The 18,924-nt window shown below is 51.3% G+C and overlaps 1 protein-coding gene across 8 annotated transcripts in view; it reads left to right on the top strand.

Annotated features, from left to right (window-relative positions):
- The window catches only part of adgrl1a (adhesion G protein-coupled receptor L1a), a 77,570-nt gene that overhangs the window by 33,681 nt on the left and 24,965 nt on the right, over positions 1-18,924 (top strand). For 6 of the 8 annotated variants that reach the window (XM_055510650.1, XM_055510645.1, XM_055510646.1 and 3 more), the window contains 3 exons: positions 9,307-9,520; positions 10,668-10,777; positions 16,405-16,419. In XM_055510650.1, coding sequence (XP_055366625.1) covers positions 9,307-9,520; positions 10,668-10,777; positions 16,405-16,419 — 339 coding nt within the window. The remainder of the gene's footprint in view (positions 1-9,306; positions 9,521-10,667; positions 10,778-16,404; positions 16,420-18,924) is intronic. The other 2 variants (XM_055510649.1, XM_029160085.3) reach the window with 1 other exon arrangement.

Genomic DNA, 18,924 nt, shown 5'->3' with positions numbered 1-18,924 from the left:
GCACGGTGCCAACGAGCCGCCGGGTGACGGACAGTTCGGCCGAAGACATGGCCGCCACTGGGAGGGGCTGTAAACGAAGGAGGGGTGGGGGGGTTGGCGCTGATTGGCCAGGTGCACTTTCTAAATGGAGTAGGCTTTAATTTGGCCGCTTCGGTGGCACCGGATGTGCGTAGCGTACATTCTGTTCCATCCGCACTCGCTCCCTGGCTCCACTCAGCCCCGTGTTTGCGTGGGACTGCGTGTTTGTGTGAAAATAAGCGTCCAACTCCCTCTGTGACCTGGCACGTGGGGAGTATTAATAACGCGCTCACGTTATCTGCGTTCGGCCGCGATTAAGAATTGAGAAAAATCCGGTTTTGTGCGACGGAACGGGGCGCGCTGGCGCACGGCCGCGCGCGCCCACACCGCGTTTTTGGCAGCGGGGTCCTGGCTGGAAACGTCCCCCGTCCACCGCAGTGCGACTGGAGGAGGACCGGAGGAAGCAGGAGAGGAGCGGCCTCGGGTTTCCGCCGCCCGAATCGCTCGCGGGCTAATCACAGCGCATTTGAGGACCGGGCTCATCACACATGGCTTCACAGACTAATGTCTAGCCCTGCTCCTCCTCTGTGTCCCGGCTAATCTGCCACGCTTTAACCTCGCCCTGCTCCTGGCTGCACATTCTAATATTTACTCTAACGCTCAACACATTCATTCTCCGCTGGAAGCGCCCCTCGGAAACGCAGGCCCTGCTAGCCGGCGCGAGCTCTGTGCACACACTTCCTCCCGCGAACGTCGCCCGCTCCCGCGCGGCCAATGTCTGTCCTGTCCCGATGCGGCGACTTTCATTCGTCAACGCAGACTGAACCGGGGGGAGTGGAGTCATGCTCGTAGTGTTATATGCAAGGACTGCATGCGTGTCCATTAGTACCTGCAGTAATGATGTGCGTGTGCGGGAATCTGTGTGTATCTTTGTGTTTACACGAGCGTGTTCCCGTGTCCAGATGGGTGTGTGTTCACATGAATGTGTGTGTGTGTGTGTGTGTGTGTGTGTGTGTGTGTGTGTGTGTGTGTGTGTGTGCCACTCATATCAGGATGCCAGTGCCAGCTGACTGGTGGAATCTGTTCTCATCTCCCCTGTATTTAAGCCTTTGCTCTCAGATCAGTCGTGTGGAAAGGCCCCTGGTCCTTTAGTGCACACGCAGACATTTTTATCTGTCTTCCTCTCGCTGGCTTTTTTTTTCTTCTTCTTCTGCTGTGCCTTTCCCCTGAACAGTAGCTATTATTTAAGGATGAGAGACTGGCTGTTTTTTACACATCTTCCCAACAAAGTGCTTTAGTCTCTCGACTTCCCCGGGATGGTGGCAGGATGTCTGAATAGGGACTGATCTCTCTGCAGTATTTTGCTTTCTATCATACGGGGGGAAGGCAGTTATTTTTCATGGAGGTCCACATAAAGAATTCACTATGCCTTTGCAAGCCAGATGCTTTTTTATGAGCTGACAGTTATTTTGGGTGTTAAGCGTCATTCAGCCCCAGATTTTAAATTCCAATTCAAGATCTAAAAAACACTTGACCTGAAACGACATCCAGTATTGAATTTCCGCACACACAGAGGAGACTCTCAGTCCCTCAATGCTATAATATTAAAATGATAATTTTGAAACTGCGACCTACTCACTAATTCATAGGAATTGATTCTCTGACAGGCTGTAGCAATAATATTTCGAGAGGAGGCAATAAAAAGCGGTAGCGCCGCTAACCTTGCTACGTGCGCTTGGCTTCTTCTTCTTCTGCTGGAATTTGCCGAATGGTATTGCCTTAATGTGTGTTTTGTTAACTCCCGGCTCAACACTTTTGTAGCTAGTTTGTCTGAAAAGCCGGGTGACTCACGACGCTGAAGTATCGAGTGAAGAACCCGCAAGCAGACGAAGGGCAACGTCGAACCGCTGGTTGCGTTTGTGCCGATGCTGTACACGCGAGCGAACCGTCTCACTGTGTGTGAAATTGACCTTTGAGCGTGTTTTACCCCGTTTCCCCGTCACAATAAAGCGGATATAAGCACAGGCTTCGCTGACACTAATTGCTAATCTGGCGCCTCGTGAATATTTCCCGCGCATCGTCTGGATTTTGCAATAAAGAGCAGCTGCGAGGCCGCTTTTTTCCCCCCTCCGTTTCTCTCTGTTTGCCTCCAGCGTGTGGTTTCAATCTTCCGCTGCCTCCCCATCTTATTAGCAACAGTCGGTACTTCTCTCACTCCGACACCCGCTTCTCATTTTCATCCAGTCTCGCTGCTTTCTCTTCCCTAACACCTCGGCTATTACATTTTCAGCCTGTGTCGTGACGTCCCTTCGCTCAGCCTCCCCCCTTTGTAATGCTCTTTTCTTGCTCTCCCTTCGTTTTCCACCCTTCCTTTTCTGCCCATCGTCTGACTGGAGTATCACCCCTCATCCCGGCCCGGTATCCGTTAACAGCGTGCGCCTCCTTTTCCTGTCCTTTCACGCTATTTGCCTCTTTCTGTATTTCTATCATCTGCTTCCTCCCTCGCTCCCTCCCCAGTGCTGGGGGTTTGCTGTGCTCTTCAAAGCCCTTGGCTGAGAGCAGTAGATCACAGAGAGGCTTGTGTGAGTGAAAGGTTAATGGATGGCCTTTTGAACATATATTGGGAGTTGGGGGCGGACAGAAGAAGGAGGGAGAGGCCGGGCGGAGTGGCGGCGTGTTCTTTCAAACCCCCCTTTGAAGCCGACGCGCACCACTCGGGCGTGTTTGTGCCTGTATAAAGGGGGGTGCGCCTTTTTGTTTATTCGTCCGTTCACCGGGCCTGGTGTGTTTGCGCGCGCGCGCGTGCCCGCTTTGTTTGTGTTTCGCTTGTAGCGCTCGCGTGTCGGTTTGTGTACATCGATTGTGTGCCGCAAACAAGCGCCCACATAAAGGACGGAGGGCCGCGTTCGTTTTCGTGCGGCCGTGTGATGGCTGCTGCGTTCTCTCGGGGACCCGCCGCGGAGCTATGAGGCTTTGTAGCCGTGAAGGACTGTGTGCATCCAGTTGTGCGTGTGTGTGTGCGCGTGTGTGTAGCACATCATGTCATGCGCTTAAGACTGTGTACTCTCGCTTCTGGTGTGTTTTGTGGACTGCACATTGATAATTACCGGCGGCAACTCGCAGCTATAGGAGCCAAGGGCAGAGTGAGCCGAGCAGCGGGGAGAGAGATGGGAGAAACACCAAGACAGAATAACTTACATTAATGTGTGTGTTCATTGTACTGCAGGTAAACAAGGCGATAGAAAAGCGAAGCACACGGAGGCTACAGCACTTACACGTACTTGCAACGGCATTGATCAGCTTATAAACGCAAGCAGTGAATATAAACACACTCTGTTTACAAGTCCAGGCCTTTGGCTTAATGTAGAAGAGGTTAATTAAGTGTCTAATGCAGTGTCAGGCTTGGGCTCTGACATCTTTCCTAACAGGCCTCTGGATGCGACTCGCTCCCTCCCTCATCTCCTCAGCCTTTCGCCATCTTTCCACCACAGCGTTCGCCTGTATCTGGGCCTGACTCCCCCGTCTCCCCAGCCTGCCTCTCGTGATACGCGCTGGAAATGGAGAACAGAATAGAGTTGCGTTGGGCCTGTAGCACGGCTCCCCTCCCGGGGGACGCCGAGGATATTTTACACCGGGTGGATCTCCTACTTTTTCGACAGGCTGATTTTTTATTTCGGGCTATGCCGTTCCCCCTGCTGAGGTGCTGTTATTGCATAATTAGGCGCCCGGGCTAGCAATGAAGAGCGTTGACAGTATGAGCACGTCCCGTCTCGCCTCCCTCCTCAAGTTGGTGTGTGCTTGTGTTGCTCGGCGTCTCAGTGGCTTCTTAACCACATCTTAATCTCGGTGCTGTGCCTGCTAGCTCCCCCCACAGCAAAGTCTGTCAACACACACCGAGGCTGAGGATGGATGAGAGCTGGGGCTCGTGCGAATCTGCCTGCAAGGATTGTCGTCCGTGTGTACATCATTCCGAATGCATGAATGTATGTTTCATGAGGACGTGTGTAGCCCGTTTCCAACAGGGGCGAGATTAATTCTCCTATGAATGATGTAATGTTATGGGCTGTGTTGTAACTCAGCTCAGTTAGAGGATTGGGCTTCTAAGAGGAGAAGCTGTCTGTATTAAGCAGATCAGAACAATTGGAGCTCCTTTTTTTCCCATGGATCTGTCTACTTCAGTGTCTTCATATCGGGGCCTTGTGGCTCCATGAAGGATGGTCATGTTCATCCTTCCGCCAGCATCTACTGCCGTTTGATGCCTTCTATCTTTTTCTATTGTTGCCCTGTCTCGGTGGCTCGGCCCGGTCCATCCCCCCTCCCTCCCTGTCAGCTTCACGCCACTCCATCACAGCGGATGTGTGTCACTTTGACACGGCATTGTGCTCCGGCCTTATAGCATGACTGGTGACTTCCCATACAGTCGCTTCTCATCTCATCTCCTCCGCCTCCTTCGCCTGTAAGAGACAAGCAGAGGAGTCACGAAATGAGATGGCATCCCGGCTTTGAGCCCCCCCCCGCCTCCCTTAAACACTCACATACACACAGCCCCCCACCTCCCTGTACCCTCATGTTAGGCCTTTAGGTTTGTCTCAGGATGTCACTTTGTCACAACTCCTCTGCTTGAAGGCTGCCTAGATGTGACAGTCGTGGCCACATCGCCTCAACTTGTCTGTGATGACAGGCCATGCTCCAGCGAGTCATTACATTAACTCGCAGTGCTAAGTGCGTCGCTAAGATAAAGCACCGAGCTGATAAAGTACTAGAGAAATTGGTTCGGAGAGGGACTCCCATCCCTGAGACCTGTCCGTTTTGTCAAACCACTGTGAAACGCCTTGTTCTTCCTCGTCAGCTGTTCTGAGGTACTGACCAGCAAATTGGCACATGTATATGCAGCTAACTCTCAAAATGCAACTGCTATCGCTGGGCAGCAGCAGACCCGGCACCATTGGCCCGAAAGGCCAGCAAAGGTTCATCCTGTGAACGGTGACATAACAAGTATCTTACATCCAACCACCAAACTCTGCGAATGTTCCCTGGCGCCACGCTTCAGTGCTATGCTAATGAGCGGCGTTAGGAGATGAGTGCTGGAGCAGACAGAGGGGCTAAGAGGGAACGGATCGCATTTCAGCCCGTGCAAGACAGTCAGCTGGCTAACAAGCCAGCTTCAGGGCCCCAGAGCCCCACAAGTATAATCTCCCATTGTGACTCAGTTGCTATCACAGTCTCTGACTACCTGCGAGGCCAAACCTCCTCACTCAATTATTTCTGAGCAAAACACACTATAGAGCGGCTGTGATAACACAGTCCAAGGTCAAATTGCTGGAGAAAGTGAAATTATAGTGCTTTTATGTTTGAAAGCCCACTGCTAATGGTGATAATGTTTTGATGTAGAAAAATCTTTGCCATTCATACAAGGAATTTTTTGCACCACTCCACAGTAAATGTCATCTTCCCGAATCTGTCTGGGTCCTGAATGGGGAGCTGTGCTTTCTTTTAACTTCTCTCAAAGCGCCGGCCGTTGCTTTTGATTGCGGGTTATGGGCTCCGGCTAGCGTCGGACCGCTCTGTCTGAGAATAGTTCCATGGCGGTGGAGGCAGAAGGGGCGCGTGCGGAGGCCTTCTGAGGGTCTAGGTATCTCTTCGCCCTCGGGCTTTAATTACTGTGTGGGGATAATGAGTCAAATCCAATCAGTTCTCTCTCTCTTGCTCTTAATTCGTATGGAGGTTTGTATTACGAAGCCAGCAGCTTCGGCCCCGCACACCAGCTGCCCCGGAGTGACCAGACCCCTGTCTGCGAGATCACTCACACGCTGCCACCTCCATGCAAATCAGCTTGTATAATTATCAAATTGGCTCGTATCACTATCAGCATGTGTGACAATTACTAACCATTTCTTGGAGATGGCAGATATTAACACAGTTTTATATACTGCTGGAGGAGAGTCGTATTCCCGCCGTGAGAGATTACGTTCACCTGTGCATATGGCTGCTGCTGAGAAAGACACTCTGTCATCCGGCTATTACGAGCGTGACAGGCAAAACTAAGTGGCCGCGTGCGTACGCGTGTGCGCGCGTTGGCTGAAGAGGCCCTGAAACCTTAATGGATTCCTGCGGAGTGAAGGACAATCGTAGCCCATGGCCAGTCCAAGCTTATCCTCTGCTCATCTCATCTCAGCTCAGCTCAGAGCCAGCCACGGCTCCAGCTAGGCCTCAGGCCATCTGGCTGGCACACAACCACACGCGCTCTCCCCCCTCTCTCTCTCTCTCCCTCCTCCCGTCCGTCTCACCCACACACGTACAGCCCCTTGTCTCTGCAGTGCGCGCGCACACACATACGCGCACACAAACACACACAGGTTCCGCGCTCGCTCGTGTATCCGTTCAGTCATTCAAAAATCCCTGCGTAAATCGATATGTAAGGTGCATCCTGTTGTATTTACACGGTGAATTCCACCTTAAACCTGGAACTTGTCAAACAGTGGGTGCACAGGTGTGAAATATGGAGGTGTGAAATACGATACAGTATGGCAGAAACAGATTTGCAGTGGTGCCAGCTACAGGGTGGTTATTGTGGTTTCTGCCACAGTTTAGGCACAAAGGCCTAATTATGAGCTGTAGTTAAAAATATAGAATGTAACAAAACAAATTACCTGAATAATGGGCTTTGCTTCTTTCATCACAGTCGGTGTAAAATTGGCTCAACATGTTTTTAATATCTGTATTGATACAGCTTTGCTTAGTTTTGACTTTGTAACCGCTCATGCTGGTATTTGCAACCAGACCAGTAATATAGCTGTGAAGTACTACTACATACAGTATGATCTGCCCCCCTTGGTGAGGGCTAATGTTCCTGTTGCGTTGGTCCACAGTGTGAGTGGACAGAGTGTGATCACTCCTGGTGGCCCCTTCAGTTCGCTCCCATTCTCCTCTTGGCTCATTGCGCGATTCTAATCGGTGGCCAGCTGTTTGCTGCTGTGTACTTACACCACAGGGTAGTTAAGCGAACAAGGCCACACACTGACACTATGCATTGTAATCCCACTGTGACACCAGGATGTGTGTTTATGTCTATGCACCCATGCAAGTATGTGCGCTTGCCTGGGACTGCGTGCACCCCGCCCAGTGTATCTGTGTTTGTGCTAATTTGCTTGTGTGGGTTCCTGCGTTTGTGTACGGACTTGTTTGTCTGGCCTCGCCTGCTGTTTGCATCTCCATGTGCTTTAATTAGTATGCGCTTTTGCATCTAGGCCTTTGTGATTTGGCACTGGCACTGCATGCTGGCGAGGCATAAAAGATTTGAAGTCTGTCTGTGCTAGTCATTCAGCCTTAATGGCATTAGTTACACAACTGAGGCGAAGTCCCGCAGCATAAATGGGTGGCATTTAGAAATATGAGCAAGTCCAGTGGCAGTGAATCATGTAGTTCATCTCTGCAGAGCATGTCTGGGATGACTGACATTGACATTGACCCAGATGGACACTCCTCCTGAATGGACAGCAGCTGAAATCCAAGCAGTGCAAGCTCAGTGTCAGGAAGTGAAAACAGCACCACTCGGAAGGTTTTAGCACAGCGACGGAGCAGAGGGGACTGAGTCAGTGCCTTCCTCTTGTGCTGAGGCCGTCTGGCAGGGGAAATGTTGTGCAGCGGGAGCCTCGGCTTTCCACATCCGCCGTTCAAAAGAATGAAGCCACTAACCTCAGCGGGACATTGGTTAAATGAGAAAAAAGGTCTAACTTTGAGCCTGCGTGTAAGTGACACTAGAGCTGCTCTGTTTAGATGTGGCATTTTGCCCACCACGAGCCTAACGAGGCTTCCTTGAACTTCTCAACTGAGCCGGGGTAGAAGGACTGGGTTATTGGAGCCATCTCGAGCTATAGGACCCAGAACTTCAAGCATCTGACTGTACTCTCTACTGCTTTCAGCCTCTTTCTTTCGGCTGTCTATAGGGTATAAGAAACCTGTGCACTTATTTTGCTCTTGCACTCCTCTCTTGGGCAGTCAGACAAAATGGCAACCATCTATACAGATGGAAAACCAAATAGATGACGTTCAATGTGTTGTTTTTTTTATTTGAATCGAAAGGTATTTTATTAAAGGTGGTGTTGAAGAATAACGAAAAACAAAACTCAATATGGAAAGTCTTGTACAAGTAAATACGAATGAAAGTGAAGCCTTCACCAGGTCTGTTCCGCTGGCAGTGCAGAGGACTGCTCAGTCAAAGGCCTGTGTTCCTTCAGGACAATGGACAGCTCCATACCTGCCCTCTCTGATACGGCTCCAAACTCTCCGGATGTTATTTTCTCAAAAGCAGTTCTGTCAGTTCAGGACCATGGATAGCAGCTCTTACAGGCTTTTCAGCTCAAAGAAACACTGACTGTCCTTGCAACAGCACATAAAACTTGCATAAAACTGCTGAATCCATTCTGTCTGTGTCTCTGCCTGCCGCTGTAAAGGAAGCTGGAAGCTAGTTTTTTTTTTTTTTCAACTTCTCATTTCGTGAGGCCGAACGTTGAGGCCATTGGAAATGCATGCCATTATGGAGAGTGCTGGAGAGGCAGCAAGTGTCTCTCTCAGCGCCTCTTTGCAGCCCTCTTTCATGCCTCTCAGCCTGGCTCGGCGATTAACCCTGAGCACCCCGCCATCCCCGCTGACCCGTCTTCGCACAGAGCCCCGCTTCTGGCCACAGCGGTACATTGACATGCCTCTCCGACATCTGATTAGCAGCAGCAGGTGTGCAAATGCTCTACACCCAAGAAGTGAAAGTATACACACCTTTTCTCTTCTTTTGCTTCTTCTATTATTTCTTCCTAAGTGAATCCCGAGGTGCTGCTCTTGCCCTTTTGCCGAGGTGAAAAGCGCCAAACGACACCGGGAAGGGAAACGCAGATCTGCTCCAGTGCGTGGATGAGAATGATTAACTGCTGTCTGGCTGAGTGTGGGAGTTTGTTAGCATTCGAAACTTTCACAGTTTGTCTCACAAGTGGTGCGATATCTCATTGGAGAAGCCGATATGGCTGAAAATCTGCGATGCCAACATGTGATCCGCGATGTTCCAGTGTGAACGCTGGATTGCCAGGCTGCGCATCGACAGTGCAGAGACACCCAGCGAAGGCGAAACAGTAAAAGCTGATTTATGTTTTACTGGGGGACAGTAGGAACCAGTTCCAATCCATCTGCTCCCGTCATGTGCTACACGTCATATTTACAGTGTAGTTACATAATAAAAGTGCCTCCTAATAGTTTAAAGGTTAAATGAATTATCAATAACTTTGCCTCTTTTCACTACAGCCCTGAGCCGATCAATGATGCCCTTCGGCTTGATGCGTCGGGAGCTGGCGTGCGAAGGCTACCCCATCGAGCTCCGCTGCCCCGGCAGTGATGTCATCATGATCGAGACGGCCAACTACGGCCGCACCGACGACAAGATCTGTGACGCCGACCCCTTCCAGATGGAGAACGTGCAGTGCTACCTGCCCGACGCCTTCAAGATAATGTCGCAGAGGTAACTATCGATCTGTTTGGGACCTTGTGCGTGTGTGTTTGTACAGAGCAACAGCGTGTTATTGGCCGAGATGCAACGAGATACTATTTCACAACGTAATTCGTACCGGGTTCCCTGCTTTTCCACCTGAGGTGCTGATATCGGTGTGAAATACAGACGTCAGCATCCTTTTTCTCTATGCAGAACTCCTCCGCGTCTTGGTGGCACTTATTGTATGTGTGTGTGTGTGTGTGTGTATGTGTGTGTGTGTACATGTTTTGCAAGAGTATTTGTAGAGCTTCCTACAGCTGTTCTCCGCAACTGCGCCCTGCATCTGCTTCCTCCGAGCCCAGATCAATGGAAGCCCTCTTCCAGCTATCCATCACACAAGTAATGCAGGCACAGGGTGCTAGCTTGGGGAGAGAGAGAGCCAGGCAGTGAGGGGTGGGAGGGAGGGGGCGTCGGCGTGGGGGATTGAGGAGGGTAAAGGAAGGAAAGAGCCCACAGAAAATGATGGGATGATAGAGTGAGTGCAGCAGAGATTTGAGATATGAAGGATGGGAGCGACGGCACACGGGAGAAATGCTAAAAGCTGGATCGAGAAGGATTATGCGATAAGAATAAGTGAGTGTGTGTGTGTGCAGATGTGGATTCGTTTCCCCGCGCCTCTTTTTTTTTTTTATTATCGGGCCGTGCAAATGTGAGCAGGCGCGCGGTGACGCAGTTTGGACGCGTTGTGTGCATGTGAAGGTTTTCCCCGCTCCCCGCGGTGCCGCGTGTTTGCTTTAGCCCACCTCGTCCTTCCCTGTTCTCTCACCTCTAATTGCTCCCACTCACAATCCCCCAGGAGGGAGCCTCTGACGTCACCCGCTCCCACCCCCGCCTCCTCCCCCCCGCCACACTTTCCTCCATCCTTTCGCTCCCCCCCCCCCGCCGCCACCTCGCTTTGTTTTCCACCTCCCCTCGGGTGCAGCTGTCACATGATCTAGTCTAGTGTGAAATTACTCCCTACGTACTGTTCTGTCTGTCTTTCTGAGCCTGAAGATGTTTTTTTTTTCATACCCGCTCCTCTTTGTCTTTCTTACAATGATACCCATCATTTTATATCACTTACTTCCTCTCTCCTCTCTTTTTTCTCCTCCCCTCCCCCTTTGTGTTTGTCTCGCAGGTGTAATAACCGCACTCAGTGTGTGGTGGTAGCCGGGTCCGACGTGTTTCCAGATCCCTGTCCAGGCACTTACAAGTATCTGGAGATCCAGTACGAGTGTGTCCCCTACAGTGAGTACTGAACTGCTCACCTCTCTCCACCCCCGTCACCCCATCCACCACCCCTCCCATTCCTCCCTTTTGCTCCCACCTGAGCCTCTTGACCCTCTCCAGCCTCCCGAAATCCCCTTCCTCAGCGACATCCTCACACACTCACATGCGCACTCGCTTCCTCTGGCTTTTTTCCACCCCAACACAAGCAAAACAAAAACAAGACAGTTCTCCTCACCTGCTGTCTCTCTCTCCCTCTCTCTCTCTCTCTCTCTCTCTCTCTCTTCATTCTCTGTCATGCACCTACACTCCACAGCCGCACACATGCACACGCTCACCCACTCATCCACTCACACGGAGCGCTAAACCTTTATTTTTTTTCCTCATCGACAGAGCGACGCACCAGTAGCTGAGAGGGATTTTCACATGGGGAACAGTGCTCCACAAACCTCCAGTCCGATAAGGACTTCACACACACCCACTGCAAGCGTGGAGTCGAGCCTCTATTGGCAATCACAGCGGCGTAACGCACCCCAGCTCGCACGCTGATTGACCCAGGGGCCCGCCACCGCCTTTATCTGTTTCCAAACACCTTTGCCGTCCCTCTGATTTCCAATAAAAATTAAAATTGGCCGCCGTGCGACCGGGAGGCGGGGAGGGGGGGGGGGGCGTCGTGTGTATGCAACACCTCACAATAGGAACGGCAACACAAACGGCAAAGGGCTTATTTTAGACCACATGACCTGGAGCTCCACACATTTTATGTCCCCATGGTAACAGCTAACTTCCTCATTGTAGCTCACAGCTGCGTGGAAGGTGTACACACACACACACACACACACACACACACGCTACCTCACACTTGCAGAAGAGGCCCGTGCCGTTGCTCTTTTCTGTCTCCGTCCTCCTTCTTCCGCGGACTAATCATGCACAGACAAACGAGATCACATTCACGCAGCCAAGGGAGCAGACACAGCGAGGATTATACGGCGCCGTGTTGATCCTCACTCATGTGAAAATCTCCGCTCGGTCTCCCCCTCCTCCCTTTCATGTGTTATTACTCTCAGCATTGATCCCCTCACTGTGCAGGAGCACATGGCAGAAGCAGGAGCGGGGGTGCAGGCGGGTCGGTGTGGGTGTGGGGGACCTTGGGGGGGGGGGTCTTCTCAGGGTAGTGTGTTGGTTTCTATTCACCAGAGGGGGTGTGGGGTGATTGTCTCTGCTTTCTCCTCAGGTGCAGACGTTGCGGCAGGCTCTGGGACCGAGTCCAAAGCGAGGCACTAACCTCTCCTGTCCTCTTGTTCTCACCATCCCTCCTCTCCGAGGTCACTCTCTCGTCCTCCTTTTACCGTCACACACTCTGCCCATCTGATCTCTCTGCATTCTGCCTCTCTGCCTTTCTGTTACGGCCTCTCATTTTAATCCTCTCATCTCTATTTATTCTGCCCATCAGTCTCTCACAGTATTATATCACTCTATTCCGTCTCCTCTGCCGTCTGTTTTTTCCTTCTTTTACAGGCGGCGCCGCTGTTCTAACATCCCGCCAACCCGCTCTCACAGCGAGGCTCCTAAACTCAGGGACTTCAAAGCACCTCTTTCAGCCTTTGCCCTGCCTCTGCTCAGCGGTTCTGTTCCCCCTAGTTTACCTTTGAAGGACTTTGTTAAGTCAGGTTGCAGCCACAGTCTTACAGCTGCAGTTAGCTGCGTTTCCTGCTTCATTCTTTTGGTGTCCATCTTTCCTTCGCAGCCTTTCAGATGCCAACACGTCGCCTGCACACTCTGTGCTTTGAGTCTGCGCTCAGGTTGACCCTCTGCATTGACCTACTTCTCCGCTAGCCCCGTATTGTTTTGTCTGCAGAGGGTTGTTGCTCAGTCGTACCCGCCGTCCTCGCCTCATGCGTTCTAACCTTGTCTCTTTCCTTCTGACTGCACAAGGGAGCTCGTTCTCTCTCTGCAAAGCAATCAAAGGGATGATTAAATAGCTGCTGACTCGCATTTTTCCTCCCGGTGTTTGAGGAGGGGGAAAAAAAAAAAACTTTGTTGATGGTGTCTGAAGTATTGCGCGGCTTAGAAAATTGGAAGCTGATCCCCCCGTGATGAGAGGTCCCGCCCGTCTGAGGTGACAGAGAGGAGCCAATTACTCCTGTCCTCTGCCGCTCGGCAACGCTCGAGACAGAAATAGAAACCAGCAGCCGCGGCGTTTACACCGGCGCCGCCCTCGCGCGCGCGCCCACCTGACAAGCCGACGGAACCAGAACCGAGTCGCCGTCGCGCCGCACGCCGCTCAACTCGGCCACTTTTAATTACCGCTCCCCTCAGTTCTGCCTCAGCGGAGATTTGTCAAAATTAATTGAATTTGCTGTTGCTAATCGCCCCGGCGACGCCCCGAGTCTGGCGTTTGCGCCGAGGGGCTGCGCGCTCGTCAGCTCGGACCGACCTCCACCTACCGCCGTACCATGGGCCGAGACGTCAAAAGGCGAGTCAACTCATATCTCATGGTGCCAAAAAGCCCTGAAAGGCCTCCCCGGAGCAGAGCATTGTTTATTTTTCGCCATCGACACAAGAACAAGACAAAAAGGCTCGACTGAACCCGCCTTTCACTCAGTCACAGTCGGCCCATGGAGCTGCTGCACCAGGAGCCCGGCGGCGGCTTTAACACAGGTGTGCACCAGGTCAGAGTGCAGAGAATTAAATTGAAGTGCAGAACTTTCCAGTATAGCAACAACACAGTGCTACATCATTATTGATTCCTAATGCTCTCTGTTGGGGCCGTCCATGCTAGCCGTGCCAGAGCCATTACACCCAGTGTCGCGCCTCTGCTGCTTCATCACACGTGATTTATCTTTTTAATATGCGCCGTGCATGTAGCTGAAGAGCTGGCTTTAAAGGTACCTACTCGTGCTATAAGGGAGAGGGTCTGAAGATCTCCTTAGGTAACTCCATATCCTCCGCGCTTACTTTCATATTTCGCAGCTCTGCCACTGTTTCAGTTTATAAAATTGATTCTTCCTCACAAATGCGTCCGCCGCCGCCTGTTCATTATGAGACGTCGCCTTCTTGGACACAAAGCCGCTGGAGATGATAGTTGACTCGTCGGGGGAAGTTTGTCAGTAGAAGGAATAATGGCATTGTAATATGACAAGTTTGCAGGGGAGGAGAGGAAACACTTTGATGTAGCTGAAAATGAAATTCCATTAATATGTATAGGGGCGCCATTAGACATGGGGCTCATAAATGCTTGGTGAATGAGAAGCAGGAGGCTTCGCTCGGGCCGCGGAACGGGATGACTCTCCGCCGTGAAAAATGTAAAGCGGGAGTCGGAGGATATAGAGGATGGAGGGAGCCGGCGAAGGACATGTTATCTCTCAGCTCTGCAAGAGAGACAGAGGAGGCTAAATTGTCCTGCAGCACTGCAATGCGCGCGTGTGTGTGTGTGTGTGTGTGTGTGTGTGTGTGTGTGTGTGTGTGTGTGTGTGTGTGTGCGCCCGTGTGTGTGTGTGTGTGTGTGTGTGTGCGTGCGTCTGCGTGTGTGTGTGTGTGTCTAGCTGTACTCATTAGTGTGGGAGTAATTGATAGGGTTGTAGAGAGCGCTGAGCAGAGTGATTAAGGGGAACGAGGCCAGTGCCTTATTTCTCAAAAGGGCTCTGAAAGAGAAATGCTGAATGAATCAGACAAACAACCGAGGTGGCCTTAAACTAACCTACTGCTCACCGCGAGGACAGTTTGACAAGTTTCTGTCTCTTTTCGCTGTGCGTTTGTGCGTGTGTGTCCGCAGTTTTCTTCTATTTTTCAGGACAAGCAGGACCTGAAGAAATGGAGCCAACAATCGAGCCCCATTCGTCTTCTCCTCTTATTTGCAGCACTAAAACGCTCTCTCTCTCTCTTTCTCTCTACATGCCATTGCAGTTCATTACAAATCATTGCCCCCATCTTTAGGAAACCACACTCTGCGGTCCATTTATAGCATTTCTCACATAAGGTTTTATTAATTTACCAGCACCTTGCACGTAGCAGACCAGCTCCGCTGTCATTAGGGTCGGTTCTGGTGCCCCTGTGATGCTCCAGCCTTCTCCTCCAGCGGGTTTTTCGGGGGGAATGAAAGCTCTGGATGCCTTCCTGCCTGTCTCGTCCCTCAACCTTGGAGCTAATGATTGCACTCACAGCTGGTGGTGAGGATCTGAAGCTTCCTTGCCCCCCTTGCAGAAGACTCACGTCGGTAGCTCTTCCTGTTTACCCCTCTAGGCTGAAAATGGCTGCTATTCCCCAGGTCTTCACAGAGGTTGTTTGTCCAGTTTGATCTTGGCATAGGATGATAAATGATCAGTGTGGCTGCTGATACTGATGCTGTACTGCTGCCAAGACGAGGAAGCCCCCCCCCCCACACACACACACACAGATCGGGCTAGCTCGACTGCTAACGCTCCCTTTTCTGGTTTCATTTTTGCTTGTTATTTGTTCCCTTTGCATCGGCCTCGCTCTCCTCCGCTCCCGCTCCCGTTTCCTGCCTACATTACACTACGTGGTGTCATAAAACACCCTGACACCCCAGGCGTCGCGCTCGCGGTGGGGGGTTTTCGCCGGCCGCGCGCCTCCTGACGCGTCCCTCCCCAGGGGGCGCGGCCGGCACACACACGCGAGCCGCAACGGTGTCAGCGACGCGAAAGGCGGCGCCCGCTCCCCCTCCGGTCCCCACCCGCTCCGCACAGACAGCGCCGTGGACGTGGGTCCGGCCGAGCCGAGCCTTTGGTGCTTCCTTTGTCCTCTCCCCTTTCGCCCAGACCGCGTATCTTGGTTTCTCCCTCTGTTTCCGAGGCGTTCCACTCCGCCGAGCCCTCCCTTTCCCCTGGTACTTGTTCTCGTGGTCTTTGATGAGCCAGCCTCGGCCGGGAAAGCCAGCAGCTCCCCATTGATTGGACGGTCGATGGGCTGAGTGTTTTTGCTGGCTTCTATAGCGGGCCTCCTGACTCTGTAAATTGAGCAAAGCCGAAAGCACCGCTTTCTTTAGATCAAGGGACCACTCGAACGTTACCACGGACTGTAGTTGCAGAGGGAATTGTTGGATGAAAAAGTCGCCACACATAGCGCCATCCCAGCGGCCACTTTTCCATCTATCACCCTGCCATCGCTTCCTCCACCTGCTTCCTCTTTGTTCTCCTCCGCAGCTGAAGAGGACCACGGGACGGGTGCAATCCCTCAGTCGTTTCTGTCCAACAGGTTTACCGGAGCTGCGCCCTAAGCAGACGGACGGGTCGGAGGGAGCGAGGGATGGATGTGGAAATAAGAGGGGTGGCGGCGGGGTCACGAGAGTGTGGTCGGGGGTGGAATGTGTGTTTGGGGGATTATTGATAAAACTGAAATGAAATGGAAATGGATTTAAACCCAGGTCAGGCCATTTTCCCCTCCTCATTTTCCATTTGAGCCATCCTTTCTCTGAGTAGCCAACCATAACACAGACAGATAACTTGCTTAAAAAAAAAAAAAAGAGAGAGCGAGAAAGGAGAGCGTTTTATTTAATCTCAATTTTCTCTTTTTTTCCTGCACCTGTTTTCCTTTCATTCTCTTTACTTTGCCTCTATCTCTCTTCCTTCCTGTCTTTCTCTTTTATCTTTCTATCTCCTTCTTTCTCCTTTTTTCCGATGCTTGAATAGAAGTGGATCAAAAAGGTAAAGACCACGATGAACATAACAACCACAGCTCGCCCCTTTCCTTCCTCCCTTGTCTCCCCCCTCCTCCCCCCATATCCCCTCCTAATCCAGCACCTTGTGTAGTGGTCATGTTTGATGTTGATATCCCGCCCTTTTCTTTCTCGATCTCTAATCGCCCTTCCTTCTCTTTGATTTATAACCAAAATTCTAAAATCCTTCTAGATTTCCTCCTTGGTTCTGATGACACCAGCCCGACTTGCACGCACGCACTTGCACAGACACACAAGGAAAAAAAGGAAAGCACCACGTGAGCTCGGTCCAGTATCTATGAGAGATAAACGAGAGATCACACATCTCAGCCTAGACTTACAGACCGCATACATTCATATCATGCACTGGATGGCAAATTGCTCCTGTTTCCATCCCTCTGATGCTTCACACATTTGACACGTTCCATTTTTCATCATATTTCTTCACTACTGCTCATTTTCTCAGAATCTAAAAAAAAGTTTCTCTCTATCTGTACATTACACACCTGCTCCCCCTTTGCTCTATACTCTTTCCTTTCTCCTCTATTTTATGTTCCCAGGACCATTGAAAGTTTGTTGCTGTAATCTTGTGTTAAGATAACACACTACTGTAACTGGCCAAAGTCTCCATTTCCAGGAGCTTCAGTGTTATTCAACTAATCACACTTCCATTTAACTCTTTTCTCTCACTGTCCTCTTGTTTATTTGTTCCTTCTTTTCTCAGTTTTTCTTCCCATGTTCTCTCACCTTTCTCTAATTGGTTTATCTCTCAGATCACATCTGGGCATCAAAAGCAGCTGCAGGGCCTTTTGAGCTTCTCTTACACCTATTCTTCCTCCTGGTCTCCTACACTCTCTCTTTCTGCAGTCTCTCATTACCATCGCTGTGTTTTCTCTATTGCACATGCACAGTGAACGTGTGCCTCCCTGTTACCCTTCCTGATCAGTCACCCCCCCCCCCCGGTTCCGTATGTGTCCGGTAAGGCTTTGGAAGGGGAGGAGAGGGGAGGAAGTGGGCGAGGGAGGTGTGTGACCTTAACGGAGCGCTGCTGCTTGTAATGGCCTCACCAGCGCTCCTAAAAAGCCACAATCAGCGTAGCCAGGCACCTCAATCACAAGCTTCTCACGGAGCAGTGCTAGACTTGACCCATATTGAAGGTTGGGGTGATCATCAGTGCCAGCTTCCCTCTGAGCCCGAACTCCCCCTCTCAGGGTCCCCACCCTCCTCAACTCTCTCTGAACCCCCTTACTCACATCTGTCTCAGCCTCAGCCATTTCCCTGTCTGGCCCCATGGCCAGATCCATACGTCGGAGGACTTAGCTCCTGCAGAGGTTGCCATTAACCGGTTTATGGACCCTTTTTGTCTGTCGTTGTGTCCGTGGCTTTTCATTAACATGGATCATTGTCTCACATTTTTCTCCCGATGCAAGCAGCCATTTTAGCACTCTCTCCCTGCTTGCAGTGGAGTAGCAAGCAACAAAACGCTCCTCCACCTCCTGCTGCTTCCACCTCACCCAACTGGTTCTATTCACTACTGTCCCTCCCACTAATGCTAAAATAAACCCCCCTCTCCTCTGTGTGCACTCCTGCCCTCACCCACTGTGCTCCATCCATTCACTGCCGCTGAAGACACCTCCTTCCCCTGGTTTTACGTGTATGACCATTCCCCACATGTGTTCGAATTAATCCTTACTTATTGATCAGCTGATTGACAGATTGGGATGACGTGCATCGCGTGGTGTTGTCACATGCGGCAGAACCTGCTCAATGAATGTCCAACACTTTGTCAACCTACCTACTGTCAGGCTATTTTAAGACTGTGTCGGCGTCAGCCACCTCTTTTTCTTTCCATCACTCCCTCTGTCCCTTTTCTCACCTTCTTTGCTGACAGTCTAGGAGAGAACACTACCCACATCATTACAGTATTTCCTTTATCACTGCTGACAGGACCAAACAAGTGTTCGCCATATTTTTCTCACCTCCATTTATTATTATTTTTTTTGCTTCTAAAGAAAAGAGGCAAGAAAAGGGATTAGTTTTAGACTACTGTGCACAATCATGGTGTTTCCATGGAGAGCGGGGTGGATAAGCGCACTCGCACAAACAGTGTCTACCTGCGATTTGCAAAAAAAAAAAAAAGGCGAGAGGGAATGAGTGAAAAGCCACCGCATCATGTGACGGGCGAACACAAAGCATGGCTGTGAATGGAGAGGAGAGGTAGAGCGGTCGCTATAGAGACAATGAGTCAGGCAGCGTCGCCTCATTAGGAATGACCCGCCGCACACACAAGCGCGGTCACGTGACCGACGCGGCGCAGACGCCCTGTTGTGGCGCGGCATCGACTGTACGCGAAGACGCCGTCGCCGTTGCAGCGTTAGAGCCTCCGAGCGGCGCCGTCGAGCGAGCGAGCGAGCGCAGCAGCTGGCCATGAATACAAAACGCCGCGGCTGATTTCAGGTCTGTTACACGGAGAGACAGCACCTCTGGGAGGCCT

This window comes from Betta splendens, chromosome 8 (assembly GCF_900634795.4).
Source record: "Betta splendens chromosome 8, fBetSpl5.4, whole genome shotgun sequence".
In the NCBI taxonomy this organism is placed as follows: Eukaryota; Metazoa; Chordata; class Actinopteri; order Anabantiformes; family Osphronemidae; genus Betta; species Betta splendens.
This window is presented reverse-complemented; position numbering and strand designations above follow the sequence as displayed.